This window comes from Argentina silus (assembly GCF_951799395.1).
Source record: "Argentina silus genome assembly, chromosome: 15".
Lineage (NCBI taxonomy): Eukaryota > Metazoa > Chordata > Actinopteri > Argentiniformes > Argentinidae > Argentina > Argentina silus.
The window spans coordinates 12768723-12784280 of NC_139669.1; the positions used below are offsets into that span (position 1 = coordinate 12768723).

A 15558-nucleotide genomic window follows, 5' to 3' on the forward strand; every position below is an offset into this window, starting at 1 on the left:
GTAAGTTGAAATTCAAAACGATAACACCTACTGTACCGTAACTATTTCTCCCATTTTTACATTTACATCCATTAATGTAGCTCAACATACTCTTATTATTTATACACACTTACAAGATAGTAAGTGATAGTAATAGATACACTTAAAATCACAGAAATCAGTTTGAATCCTTTAACTGCAATGAATAACACAATAAGTAATTGTTCTTATTTGTGTATTACACATTGCATTATTTACAACAGAAAAGCATTGGAATCATTTGTTTGAAACTGAAATGCATTACCTTTCACCAGGCTTCTCTATGCAATAATTAATATATGCAATTATTTTTTTAGCTTTACCATGTCAAAACATTATCATGACTTGGTTTCAACTTGTGTGTCATCTGAGTTTTATTTTAATTTGTTATCATAGTGCTTGGTGGACATACTGTATAGGCCTTTGATGACATGTTACTCACAACCTTCACACTAGCATCCCCAAGCATAACGTACTCACCCTCATATTACTGTTATCTATCTGAACACAGCTGAGAATGGCAAAGATACAGTGGCTTTTCATATTGCATATTGGATACTTTCCACTGTCGCCACATAATTTGTACATTGTTTACTTAGCCTAAATTGCTGTCACTTAGCACCAGAAACAAAGTGTAGCCTACACTTCTGCTATCTGACCACCACAGGAAATATACCTTATGACTTGTCATCGACGGGACACAGTAAACACTGTGGTTGAGTGGATGTCATTACTTCTTGCCAAATTTGTATTTCTCCAATTGGTTTTTATTCAAAACCAAAGAAAGCATTTTGTTAATCTATTATCATTGCCTTCCTGGTTTGGCATTGCATATGACGTGAGAAAGATGCCACAATTCTGCAACAAATATGCACAGTTTTAGATTTATGTTCAGTTCCTTCCATTAACATATGTGGATAATGAGCATCCATTTATTTTACATGGTAATATGATGCTATTGAATTAAGATATATTTTGATATGAATGGTTTTGTTTTGCTTCTACAGTATGTCCCTGTTTTTACCTTGAAAAGTATTCCATTGCTTTTGAACAGGTCATATATGTAGACTGCATTATGAATTTTACATACTGTATCATGAGATACAGTAAGTGTTCTTAAACAGTTCCCCTCGATATGTCTGGGGGTTGGTTGACTTGCACAAGAGAGTTCACAATGACATCGTTTTTCATGGACACATAGGTTCAAATGGAAAACATATTATGGTAAATATGTAGGTAAACATTTCTGTTATTCAGATTATCTTCCAATTGAAGCAGGTGTTTCCAAAATAATTGTGTGTGTTTGGATCAGACACTGGGTGCATGTTAGATCTGAAGGGCTATGTTTTTGTATTACTGTTACTTTATCCCAGCAAATGGACTTTTTGACATGGAGCATACTTAAGTAATGTATAATGTTGTGCTTTGCCCAAAACTATGCATTTATAAAAACCTGATAGCTAGAATGGAGTTAGAACCCGATTGGCCATTTCAAATATTGGCAAGGTGAATATTTTTTGCCATAAGTGCAGTATGAATTGTTGATATATATATTCATTTGTATACCACAATGTTTTGGAATAGATTTCTACCACAAAAGGTATTACTATTAGTTAATCTAGAAAATGTAACAATTTATTGACCTCAGCCAAAAATGTTAATTCAATGAGAGCATATGTCTTGTGCCACATAGTGTTGTAAATGCAACAAACAAGGAATTAAGCATATCATTAATTCAGTCAACCACCATGCTATTCAGTCATTCATTCAATAGTCATAGATTGTACTCTATGCTCTGACCATGTCGAGGTCCACTGAGCAAATGACATGGATTTGAGCTCACAAGACCCATTGATTACTTAAGATCAAAATGATACTGATGGCTCTGACTGGATGAGAGGGTCTCCATAAACACATTAAAACCATTATATGTTTGAATTATTGCTCAGCAGACAACCAGTCTTGCCTTGGGTGACATCAAATTGTAAGAGTATGGAATAGGCTGGAACGTCCACTGGCGAAAATGTCCAATTGACAGTAATTCCTACAGTAACCTTCATATGTATTGTATTAAATGTGTTTGACTGCAAGGGAAATTAATATTGCAAGCTAGCGTTGGGTTCATAGTCAGACAGTGCAATATGATACATGCAAACTGTATTGAACAGCTCATTCAAATTATCTTCAGATATGAAATTCAAGTAGCATGTTATGATTTGTGAATAATTAATGATTCCACAGTTTCATTTTGTTTATTGTATTTCTTAAATCAAATACCCTGGTGATGGTGATGACTTTGGTGCCACTGAAAGAGATGGACATGGGATAAACAGTCATTCTTGAACTGCTATAAACAAAAAGGGAACGTTTTTTATTTTTTGCACAAGTTGGAATGGCCTTAATTTTGGTTTACTTGCTTCTATTGTGTATTGGCACAAAGTGCACATGTTAATTTGCTAATTACAGTAACATAATCCAAGAGTGCACTTCAGAGCAAGAAAAAAGTTCAGCAAATCCTTTTTATTTCTCATTAATCTGAAAAACACTGAATATTTTGCATGAATATAAATACAATGGCAGATATTTTTGGCTTGTACAAAAATGTGAGCAATTTGAAGAAAAAAGGAATGTACAATTTCTGCTGTATCTGTATATAACTAAATATTTATTGAAATATGTCATAATACTAATTCTAATTACAATTAAAGGTTTTCTGAACAAAAATCTCTTACCTGTTTTTGAACATTGTCAAGGTTGTTGGAGTTGGACTATTGCTTTCTGTTACTCAACTCAAGGATCTGTGTAATCATAAAAAGTATTAAAAATTGCAAATAAATCTCTGCGCTAGGTTGTATTCATTCAATGGCTATCTAGAAGAAGCTCATGAGGAGTACATTTCCTTCTCCACTGTTTGAATTGAGTTTCCTTTAATATAACATGTTGGGGCTATTGCTGTATCAGCTCCCTTAGCATAGTTTTGGCAGCTAAACCCAACTGAGAATTTAGACTGACAGCTGTGTAACTGGATTGCTGTATTCTCGGCACCCGTGGTTTAGAGCGCGCTTATATGTTTTACTTTGAATGTACTCCAGAAATCACTTCACTAGGGGTTGCTTAAACCATGTCAGGAGAAGGTTTAAGGAGAGATACATATTTTTTTTAGGAATAGAAACCACTTCCAGTACACATTTGATATCATGATATTTTAAAACGTCCAATGGCCTCACGATCATGTACAGTATTGGCGTGATTTTAATAGCAGCATTTCTTTTGTTAAAAAAAAAGTGTAATTACAATGTTTTGGCATTTTTCTTGAAATACCAGACTGCACCAAATGTCTTCTAAATTGTATAGCCTACTTTACACACTAGCTTATTGAAGATTTCCCCCTTTAGTTCTTATTGGAAATTTGTGGTTAACCACATTTAGAAAGATGAACTAGGAAGCATAATTATTCAAATACATATATAATGGAAATACCCTCACACTCGCAATGTCAGAATTCTTAAAATGACAACGAATTTGACTGTCACGGTGCTTCTAATGCTATGTATGTTGATTGTGAAAACAACCAATAAGTTTGACTCAATTCACCATTCTCCAGACTGTTCTGTGGAGGGTCAGCTGAACACACTCTTGATTTGACACAGCAATCACAATTTACTTACTTACAGTTGTACGTTCTGAAGCTGTCAGGGATGCAGTATTTTGGCCCCACAGTAGTGCATTAACAAGCAAGCGCGAACACACAGACACACAGACACAGACACAGACACAGACACACACACACACACACACACACACACACACACACACACACACACACACACACACACAACTCACAATTGATTAATAGTGGGAACCCATACTATAATCGGAATGCAGACTAAGCAATATTAAGCATTTTCTCACTGTACAATAGGCCTATAAACTGTTATAGTACCTAACACTATGTCTCAATAAGGCAAAACAACTTTCTATCACCAGGTGCTTTCTACCTAGTCCATTACAATACATAATCCAACCAGTTGACTGTGTTGTTATTTATCACAATAAATAATACTTGCTGATTGGTTTCCATGTACTGTAGGTTACAAGTGCAGTGTAGTAAATATGCTGTTCTCATGTGGTACAGTAAGTGTGATTAAGAAAGAGTGTTTCTTGACATATGGGGGTGGGACAATACATCACATTATGCCTAATGCACATACACAAGTGTCCTGCCAATGTTCTCTGCATAAACATGAACCACTGCAATCCACGTTCAAGTATGTTACCAACATTTCATCCAAGTAGCAGTAGGACAACCCCTTTAATGCTGTAAGAATGTATTTTCTCAGACCATGTTCTATAAAAAACATGGACAAGTGGCTTTTGTAATTATGGTCGACCATTCTTTTTAGCATTTTCCTCCACATGTAGCAGTAGCACAATACATTGTGAACTATTCTCTTCTATTTTCATTGATCTGTTCATGTTTTATGTCTTTGAGATATGATATCCATTGTCCTAATTAAGAATGATGCAACCCCACTGCTCATTAGTGAAAAGCTTCCAATATTTCTCATGTACACAGCATCTATCTGTGTATGCCGCATGAATTTCAATCCATTTGCCATCGGTAATTCAATAAAGGCAATAGCACTGATGATGATCTGTCTAGCAACTGAATTGAGTGTGCTATGACATTTCATTAAAAGGGGCAATCTGGAATTAGTACATCCATTATTTTACTTTACTTGCTTTACTTTAATTAATCTTATATTGCCATTGATTCTTGAAGAATATTATATATGCCTCATTGAGCTCAGTTCAACTGTCTTACCCCATCATAACCCAAATATAGGCTTGTTTTACTCCATTGTTTATAATGTAAATAATATATTTGTAAACAAACACCGTATAGCTTCAAAATATGGCTTAAACTATAAGTTTGATCTCATGAATGGTCAGTCCTTGCATCCATAGCTCAGTCTATGAATTTGAGAGTGGTTACACTTCTCCAGCCCCATCCCAGAAAAGCGGTGGGGAGACCACTTTGTTTTTTATTTGAATCCCAGATTGCCCCTTTAAGATAACTCAAAGAGCTCTTCCTTTCTTAAAAGAAAACGTCCCTCTCAAAATAGTGAGTTGTGATGATGTCATAAGTCACTGAACTCTCTCTCTGAATGTTATATTTATAGACGTGGATGATGGCCCACAAAAGCCTGGACTCATTCATTTTGTGCCCTTGTTCAAGTAATGCGTATCAAAAGCCCTTCCCCCACTGGCAGCTCGACCACCCGGTCCCTAGGATGGCCCAGCAGTACACCACAGTGGGACTAGAACTACATTACAGCTGACACTGAAAACCTCCTTGGGGCTTGAACCCAGTGAAACATGAAGGCTCTGACAGAAAATGTGTTTCTCAGTTTATTAAATAGGCTACATGGGCATTAGCCTCCCCTTGCTGCTAAAGCAAAGCTAGCTGCTAGCCCTTTTTGGTGTGCTAAGCTAATGATTACTCCACTTGTCTGAAATTCTATCCTTGTGAATTAGTCCATTATAAAACCTTTACATGCACAAGAGGTGGTGAGTGTAAATGGATGCAAATAGTCTTAATGAGTGGGTTGATTGCTTCAGTAGTGTGTGTTGTGTTCCAGGCCCCTGGAGCTGTGGGTCTGGGTGAGGGTGGGCCAGCTGGAGGGCCGTATGCTCAGAGGGTTGTTGCCAGCTGTATCAGGACATTTTGAGTCCGTGTGGGTCACAGGGTGTGGGTGCAGAAGAAGAAGTGCACTCCTTGTTGTGAATACAAATACCCGCTGGCAGACCTTCCCAGATGATGTAGTCTCCACTGTCATGTTCTAGGGCAAGTGAGATATTTTGGCAAGTATACAAAACATGAATTGGGCATGTTTTTGGAAGCCTCTTTTCCAATTGAGAAAAATGTGTTGGTTATAAAGTGTTTCTACCTCAGATAGCCACTTCTCACTATGGGTCAAGGAAGGTATTGTATGGAGATAGATTAATGCCAATATTATCGTAAATAACCGTACAATTTACAAATGTGTACCATGATCTGTGAACAAAAAAATACAAAGCACAAATAGAATTAATTATCCACAAACAAACACCTATTGATTTGTACTTGTCATTCACTATCCACAAACAAACACATCTTGATTTGTGTTTGTCAAAAATATTGGAATAAATCCAAAATGATTTGTTAGTAAATGCTCTGAAATGTGTAAATCATGATGTGTGAATAAAAAACGAGAGCAGTGACAAACATATCTTCAAAGTTATTATAAAAAGTTTGATTTAGAACTGTCGAATCTGCATTTGCGGATCACATTACGTCTGTGGATCTGTTAACATTTGTTAACAGAATTTTGGCACTAACTTTCCGCTTGTACACGGAAAACGATCCACAAATGAAGGGCTTAAGCGGGGGCATAATGAATTAGCTATCCACTGCAATCGAAGATCATTGCAGAATTTCTTTCCAGCCAATCACGTTACGCTGGTCAAGGTACTGACCAGCGTTTATTACAGTCAGTTTATTAAGATCATTGATTTCACTGAGTCTACATGGGAAGAAGTTAGGCTGTGCTGATTTCCCAACAGTAGACTGTTTCAACTTTATTTAGTTTTAGCATTTATTCTTTCAACGCAAATTGACGTTTTGATGAAGCCTTCCAGCTGGAAAGCCTGACGCTGTCATATACAACTTTAAAATAATTTGAATACAAATCTATATGGTTAAGCATGCTATTTTATAAACAGGTACAACATAGTTATCTTTGATGGAATTGGTGGCTTTTCAAGAAAGGTAAGCAACCAATGTCCCCAATTATTCACGTGTCTATGACTGAAAAGCAATGTGTTATCCATGTGTAGGCTATAGCCTAGGTTCTACATTCTGTTAGCTGTTGAGCCATTCAGTACATTTCAGTCTTGGGAGTCAGATGCCACAGCCTCTATGGGTGCTCTGTTGAAACCTTTGTGTTCTTGATGAAGTGGAGCCCCCTCTCCTCCAAGGTTCCCAGACAAACAGTTAAGCTTCTCCGCCTGCTCTCCATTGATGACTAGCTGTTTTGCTAGGTTTACCTGGCAAATGTGGAGCTCATAGGTTTACTTCAGTTTGGTGGATTAGAAGGAGGTGCTCACCACTGTTCCACTGAGCCTCATCTTCTGTCAGTAAACTTTACCTTCATGCAGTGTGTACGAGACATTGAGGTTGTTAGTGTATATAAAAAGGAGGGCATCTGGTGGGCATCTGTAGATGTCAGTTTCATTCTCTAAATGAAATACACACAACCATACAGAGGCCATGTTTGCGACGGAGCAGATGTGTATCAGCCATAGTAGACCTAGTTGGAACTGCTAGCCAGTGCAGAGTACTGCAATGAGGGTGGTTTGTCATATAATTATTTAAAGTAAAGAGTAACAAAGAATGTTAGCAATGAAAGTATTTGATGAGCTTGGTGTTGCAATGCTGTATTCATGTCTTTTTTGGTTTTCATGTAGATAATGTACCTGGGAAATGCATCGAACAACCTATCAGCCACCACACTGGCCTTCTTCAACAAGTCTGTTCAGCGTTATGGGTTTCCACTCAGGTATGATTCCACTCAGGTATGATTCCACTCAGGTATGACTCAGGTATGTGCTTTTTGGGTGGAGCTGAAAGTGGCACTTTTTTGCCTGTGGCTTTAAGAAATGTTATAGGAAAGCAAAAACTGATGTCTTTCAGTATGGACAGGGTGCAGATAATCATGAGGACATTTTCCCCTCCCAAGCCACAGGTAATGTTGCAGTTTCATTGAGACCCGGAAGAAGGGAAAAAGCGAAACATATGTTTAATAAATCATTTACATTGGAGCAAGAATGTGTAGCTCTCATTCTATATTTTAATCTTCAAACACCAGCCTGCACCTCACCAAACTATGGTGTGTTTTTTTTTTATGTTGCAGTTTGAACCAAAAATGTCAAATTGGACAGTAGTCTTCTGCTAGATCAGTAAACAAATATCAAATATAATTTACACCTAAGAAAATCTGTCATCCCATTTTGAAATAACACTTAATAACACCTTTTGACACTGCTTTCATTAGGATTCAGTACAGTGCTATTTCCTAAGTGTTGAGCCCAGGGGAGGCAGAAATCAGAAGACAGGCTCATTGCAATGCATGGAATGGAGTCAGGAATACCATTCCTCATTCCATTCCATGCATTACAATGAGCACCTCCACTGGTTCTGACCTACTTCTATGATCCTGACAACACTGCCCTTGAGAACCCTTATGGCTACTAATGAGATGGGGTCAGCTCCTAAACATTACCTACTGTAACAAGACTATATCCTGCATTTTGCCTTCTACAGAGGTTTCTTGCTGAAGATAAACAAAAATATAACCTAAAAGGATATATGTAGTCTTCACATTTAACTTCACTACTTTATAAATGACAAGCCGGGCAATTACACAATGGATGAAAATCAATGCTAATCACTTTATTTAAGACTGGTCTAACTTAAGCGGAAGCAAATTACCTTCCATACTGGATTTAAGTCTTGGCAACACATTTGTTCAGTGGTTTAAAATCCAAAATGGAACTTTCACTCAATCAGGAACCAAGAGCAGAGTCAGTTTAAAACAGTAAATCATGTTTATTTAGTTCTCTCATCAGCTGATTTGTAGTTTCATGTCAATGAAGTGCATCAGTAGAAGGAAAACAGGATTTGTTACATGCTCGACGATAACCATTCATTCACAACCATGATTCAACGTAGCCATTTCAAATAAAACCATACTTGCATTTGACCTGAAAGACGGTGGTAGCAATACACAGGATTGCCCAAGCAGTAAAAACACGTTCCTTTAAGAAACAGGGAGAGAACGCGAAAACCAAACTCTGGGTTTTTCCGAATTCAAGTAGTTTTTACCCTTTTTTTCTTACGACAAATTCAAGTTCAGGATGAAAAAAAGACAGGAGAAAGTCCAGATCGTGTGTGTGTGTGTGTGTGTTGGGGGAGATTGGGATCACATTCCAGAATCCCAGGGTAGGAAACAAAAAGCAGTAGGGTGGAGAGCCATCGGTGTTACTCAGGGGGGAGGACTGGCATCAGCAGGAGCTGGCGTAGATGGGTATACTTCATTGGCGCGGTCCCATATAGCGACCCTCGCTGGGTCCGGTGCCCCGTCCAGAGCCAAAGCTTGGTTTCTGTGCCATGCCTCCGCGAGTGGGAGGTCCCCTAGGCCCCCCTATCCTCTCACGGGGTCCCCCTGGGCCACCGGGACCCCTGGGGCGGATGTCTCGCCGGTCCCCTTCCCGAGCAGAGCGGGTCTTCTTCTCCTCCACATTCAGCCGTACGTCCCCTCGGAACTTAATGGGCTATAAGATGAGTCGTGTCAGTATTAAGAAACAGGAATGCCTTTTAGCGCCTCCAAAAATACATTGCTAGATTCAATGTCCTTGATGGTAAAGGAGCACTGCATATCATTTCTAGAACTCAAAATAAGTATAGTTCATCAAACCAGTATGCACCTGAAAACTATTAACATTTCTTTAAAGCAATTCCTACCCTGTTGCTTAGGATTTTCTGCACAGGTTCTGAGTCATCAAACACCACAAATCCAAAGTTGGGAAGCTTGCCCCCGCTGTTGATCCGTAACTCCAGGACCACACCGTACTCTGTTGGAAGAAGCAGATCACATTACAGATCCCCTGTGTCAATCAGATTAACCTATACCACCGTACCATTGAAAATATTTGTAAAACAGATTCAACTATTTTTCACTGGCCATGCAAGCAGGGACTTACGTTCGAAAAACTCCTTGAGCTCCGCCTTGTCCACATCATGGGGGACGTTGCCGACGAATAGCTGGTGACTGTCTGGGTACCTCACCACACGGCGAACCTCAGACTCTCCACCCTGCTCTCCTTCCCGCACTGAAAGAGGAGCAGTGTGTTCACATCAGACCACATTAGTATGCGTCATAATGCAAAAGCTTTCAAATGTCCTGAGGCTGAGAGGTACAGTCAACATTCAAGTCCAAGTGATGGAAGTTCAGACTGACCCAGCTTTACATACAACCCAGATTGTGATCAGGTCAACATAGAAATTCTGGGAAAAGTATTGGTCCATTTGGAGATTGGTGGATTCCAATGATGTATGAATAAAAGATAGCAGTACACAAGTAGGAATTCCTGATTATCAAAAAAACATCCCTTTGGTGTGTGTGTGTGTGTGTGTGTCTACCTCCTGGTCTGGGCCCCCGGTGGACTGGAGGCGCACCTCCCGGCCTTTGTTCCCGCGGCCTCTGATCTCTCTGGGTTCTCTGTGCTGTGGTCTGGGCTTCTGCTTTCACCTCCACCCTGGGCTACAACAGCAAGACAACGACACACTCAATCACCCTCATCACCTGTTGGCTATGGTCAAATGATACAGGGCGTTTCTATTCCCTAATTATCAATATTGTATGTGTGGTTCTTACAACTGGCACCTGACACGTTACATCTCAGATACAATAGGGCATTTTCACACATGCAGCAGCAGTGGCTGTTAGCATACCGGTGCTGATGGAACTTTGACGACGTGAGGGGGGATTCCTGAGACTGGGACTGCACCGCTGGGGGGAAGATTCTTACTGGTGACAGAAGCCCAGGAAAAGGGCTAGCAGAGAAAGAAGCAGACACATTATTCGTCAAGCAAATTAGGACTGGCAAGCAATCGTAGTGGTGCTGAAATAGCCTTGCCTTCGGCCAAATTAACTGGCTAAAGCTGGTGACAGCTGGTAAAACCAAGATGGTGCCAAAAAACAAAATGGCGGAGATTTCACAACTTCTAGAATTCCATAGCCCATGACTTCCGTACAGGTCGACGTGCCAAAATGTGGACATACCCTGTTCTCTTCAGGCGCGGGGGGTGCAGGGTCAGCGGGTACAGGCGAAACAGGGCACTTGTCCACCTGCTCCTCCGTTTGCGTCTCTGGCTCTGTGTCCAGCTCCTGTTTCAGCTCCACCACAGCTGGCTCGGCCTCCTCCTTCTCGGGCTCCGGTTCGGGCTCTGGGGTTACTACCACCTCCTCTTCCTCTTCCTCCTCCTGCAGCCCCTCTGGCTCTGGACTGAACACGTACACAGTTTTCATATTAACTCAACCATCTTCTCGTCATCACAGAAAAAAAACTGTACCACCCAACAGCCATATCATTTTCTATAAGGACCCCTAGACTTTTGATTAGGGAAAAAAAAATATGACAATACCACTTCTGTATGCCTTTAGCTAGCCAGCATCCACGTAATTGTAACATATCGCAATAATTGCGAGGAATAGAGACATCATAAGCATTTATCAAAAGAAAGGACTACATGTTAATCCTACCAGGATGTCTGTTCGTAGAAGGCAGCAGACTCCTCCTGTGCCACCTCGGGGGAAGGTACCCTCTCTTCAATCTCCTCCACTTCATCTTCAGACTCTGCAGCAACAAACAAAATGATGGAGTGCTTTTACTAAAAGCCATTTAAGAGGCTGGGTCAAAGTTTCTTCAGATTAGGTAGGGAAGTGTTTTGTTGATAGAGTGTGGAAATCTATGAGAAAACATCTGCTGCAATCAAGTTAAATTATATTTAGTCTAAGGCTGTCAAAGTTAACATGTTAATTCCTGCAATAAACTTCTATAACTTGTGTTTTGTCAAACAGTTTCCCCAGTTTGATGCAAGGTAACAGTTTGATTTTTTGCTGAGCGCGTGCCATGGACTTTATTTACGGCATGCAACAATGGAGAAGGACACGAACAGATAAGCTGATGGAAGTGCCCACAACCTTGCGGCATTTAGCCAAGGGGTTTTCAAAGCCACTCTGCATGTTTGAGATTATCAGCCTCAGCAATGCACTGGGCAAATTTGCTGACACTGATCAACAATTGGTGGTCATTTCCTGCAGCAGGTGCATGGCCTTGTTCAATCTGACCATCACACGCAGTAGTCTTGCTGCAGCTATCATGCAATTTTGGGTGGCGTTCCAAAATCCTCACATCTGGCTGACTTGCTATTGGCAGAGAAGATGTTTTTAATAGCATCTGACGCTGATTATTTTGTGTTTTCAACCCAATGTAGAGTTGTTTTCCTCAATGAAAAAAAAACATTTAATTAGGGCTAAATTTGACCAAACCAAAATTGAGATTAATTTGTTACTAATCACAGGAAATAACTCTTAATTAACTCTAATTGTTTTGATTGTTTGACAACCTTAATTTAGGTCATGGACATGGGGAAAATAGGAAAATGAAACAAGTCATCTGTAAAGTGGTCCTCTGTGGCTCAGTTGTTAGAGCATGGCGCTAAGAACGCTTAAGTTGGGGGTTCGATTCCCCCTGGGACCATATATACTGAAAAACATATGCACTCACTGCAATGTCAGTCGCTTTGAATAAAAGCAGCAGCTAAATGGCATATAAAGCATTTGAATCCTTCACAACTCACCTTCGGGGGGTTCTGAGTCAGAGTCGGCAAACACTTCATCTTGGTAGCGGAATACATCGTTGTGAACGTAGAATTTGTTTGCAACAGTGCCCTGGAAAAACACCATGAATATAATAAATATATATTTACAGGATGTTCTGAATAGAGTTGACCCTTACACCGGAGAGGACAATGGAAAAACTGTTGCAATAGCGTGCGCTAGTCCAAAGTGTGAGACATAAATATCCATGTTTACAGCTGAGGAACCTACCTCAGGGGCCAGCACAAATGTCTGCATGAATTTGCGCATGGGCTGCATGTTATTTGACAGCTCCCCCATCACTTGCACCACCACTCCCTCGTTCAAGGTCGCATGGGCATCCACATGTCTGATCTTGGTGTGGCAGTCGCGGAAGCTCAGTGCCATGACCTTTTTATGGATCTCCTATATAGGGGGGAAATGGCCTTGGTGAGAAATTCTTAATTCGGTTGACACTAAACCAGCCTATTGTCTGATTGAAATAATAGCATGGCATGAGAACACCTAACAATCTAAAATGTTGCATAGGGTATTATAAAGTGTTTCTAGAAGTAATTGTATAAATATGCAAGGACCCAAACTACTTACAGACTGGCCATAGACTGCTTCAACTGGTTTGCCATTGTTGTCTAAGCCTCCATGCACATAGGATGAATTCTTCCCATAGAACCTGAGGGGGAAAATAAACAGGAATTACTTGTTACGCTGCAGTGGTTTAGGGATTTTTGACAGAAACCACCATGGGCTACATAGTCCCTAGGGAGATGCTCTGCTCAGCTCAGCTCACCTGTGCAGGTAGTCGGGTGCCTGGTTGAGAAGTGTGTAGTACTGTCGGACAAACTCCCGCCCGACGAGCTGGGCACTTGGCTTCTCCATCACCATTTCTTTGGTCAGCTGGATAGATCTAAACATATACATGTCATGTCATGATGGGGGTATAATTCATTTGGTACAACTCTTGGACTATACACTGCACCTGCTCCGACCAACGACCATCTGCTTCAACACTGACATAGCTACCAGTACACAAATCTCCTAAACCAATCACGTCTAGCTACAAGCAAACTTGCAGGAATTTGCAGCTGGCCCCGGGCTGACTAGCGAATTCAGCAGACAGTTTGCAAACATTGGAATGCAGGGAACAAGCAAATGGTTCGCCAAACTTGATATGACAAGAAGATAGATAATGATGGCCAACTACGTGTGTTAGCCTCCTTTTTTGAAGACCTATGCCCAAAGAAATACATAACTGAAACAAAGGCCACGCCATGAATGGCTAGGTGGCTAGCTAGCTAGCTTACATAAATTTGGCATCCATCCTAGACGCATCATTGACTGTAGCACATTAGCTTGCTAGCTAACCCCAACCCATTTTTCCCACTGTGATGGTTGACATGTAAAATTGTAGCTTGCTAACTAGTTTGCCTAATTAGCAGAGGGCCAACTAACTAGCTAGCCAGTCAGACATACAACTGACAGGAGGAGCTGGATCGGCCAAATACTATTAGGGGCAGATCATAGCCAGCACGTGTCGCTAGTTAGCCTCAAAAAGCCAACTGGATTAGCTACAACTAATGCCAAACGTGCAAATACCACTGTTCCAATGATACGATCAAGAGCTTTGGCACAGGAAAGGGGGCTTTGCACTGATAAAAGGGCTTTGGGGCAAAATAACTAACAAACAGGGCGAGCGACGTAATTCGGTAACTGGCTATCATATTCAGCTAGTCATGGCCAGTTCGAAGTGACCGTTCTACCACTTTATTTGGCTTACATTTTGGTTGGGGTAGTGATAACTTGCCTAATTACTATTTCACGCTATAACGTTAGCTTCGTCTAACTTGTCTGCCAGGTAATGTTAGTACTTAACGCTGCCTAGATAATAGAAAAAATAAAGAGGCCAATGCAGGCTAATTGTTAGCTTAGCAGTTTAGCCGGGATAGCTAGCCGATCGGACTAATCCCTAAAATGAAAACGTTCATCGCACGCCCTATCTTTCAAAATCATACACCCCACATGTTTGTATAAATAACATTCATTAGGTCTTAGATGACAAGTAACCCCGCAAGAACAATATGATTCATGACCGTGTATCTGTTCCTTCGCATGAGTTTGATACCGTTTTATGGAACTGCATGTTCCATTCCATTCCAGCAATTACACCCTCCCCTCTCTAGCTAACACTTGCTAGCTAGCTAGCATGGATAAATCCTATCAGATTGCAGATATACGCTTAAAACAGCAGTGGAGATGTATTTTCTATATCTACGCAGTTTATAGGAGAACGGACTTACCAATAGTCAATTGTTTAAGCGGTTGATTTAGAAATGAGTGATTTCACTGAATCACCTCCGCTCCAGGCAGGCGGTAGCTAGAAAGACTGTTCTAGCAGCTTACAACGTGTTGGGCTACCGGTCTGAACTTGGTGCGATGCGCAACCTAGCATGAATTTTCCACCCTAGAATCACGAACCAGTCAATTTACAGTGTGGTTAATATCTCACCAATCAAATACTGTTAGAATGAAATGCCTCGCCTACAGCCAATTGTTGTGGGCCATGCATTACCTGTAATTCTCTACGACCAATTGAATTAGAGTAAATGTGGTGGTCTATGCCGGTGGTGTGCTTGGTCCTGATAGTGGCACACTCCGGATACCTCATGGGGAGCGAGCGCACCGCTGTTCTGTGTTTTGCCAGAGCGTCTTCTGAGGCAAAATGAAACATGTTATGTTTCTATAACAGGATTACCAAGGAGGCAAGCTGGCCAAACGTTTATTAAAAACATGTATAATCAATGACATTAAAGTCTGGAGGCTAATTCACTGATGTAGCCTGTTTCCAAAGAATATTTCAAATAATATAGATAATCTGTTGTTTTTTCTGTTTTTTTGTAAGCACTGAACAGATTGCCCAGATTGCCCATTACAAGAGGAGGGTGCATTTGTAGTCTAAAATTCGTCTCTTTACCATCTTCTTCACAAGCACAGATTTGATAGAAATGGACAGGTAAAATCAGATTCCTGGCAATTACCCACCATATTGCTTCTACCTGTG

At 40.5% G+C, this 15558-nt stretch overlaps 1 protein-coding gene across 1 annotated transcript; it reads right to left on the minus strand.

The window, feature by feature from the left end:
* Positions 1–8644: 8644 nt before the first annotated feature.
* Positions 8645–14910, minus strand: g3bp1 (GTPase activating protein (SH3 domain) binding protein 1). The gene is made up of 12 exons (XM_083686698.1): positions 14798–14910; positions 13291–13407; positions 13092–13173; positions 12735–12908; positions 12485–12575; positions 11385–11478; positions 10905–11127; positions 10574–10675; positions 10262–10382; positions 9823–9951; positions 9584–9693; positions 8645–9393 (listed from the first exon to the last, which is right to left on the minus strand). The coding sequence occupies exons 2-12, from the start codon at positions 13383–13385 to the stop codon at positions 9154–9156; spliced, it is 1461 nt and encodes a 486-aa protein (XP_083542824.1). The 5' UTR covers positions 13386–13407; positions 14798–14910; the 3' UTR covers positions 8645–9153.
* Positions 14911–15558: the final 648 nt, after the last annotated feature.

What these genes read in the sequence shown, in the direction of transcription:
- g3bp1 (XM_083686698.1), bottom strand. Translation starts at nt 13,385, where the DNA reads ATGGTGATGGAGAAGCCAAGTGCCCAGCTCGTCGGGCGGGAGTTTGTC. An exon ending in TTCTACGAACAGACATCCTG is followed by an intron (nt 11,128 to 11,384) that starts GTAGGATTAACA and finishes GTACGTGTTCAG; the next exon opens with TCCAGAGCCAGAGGGGCTGC. An exon ending in CCGCGCCTGAAGAGAACAGG is followed by an intron (nt 10,676 to 10,904) that starts GTATGTCCACAT and finishes TTTCTCTGCTAG; the next exon opens with CCCTTTTCCTGGGCTTCTGT.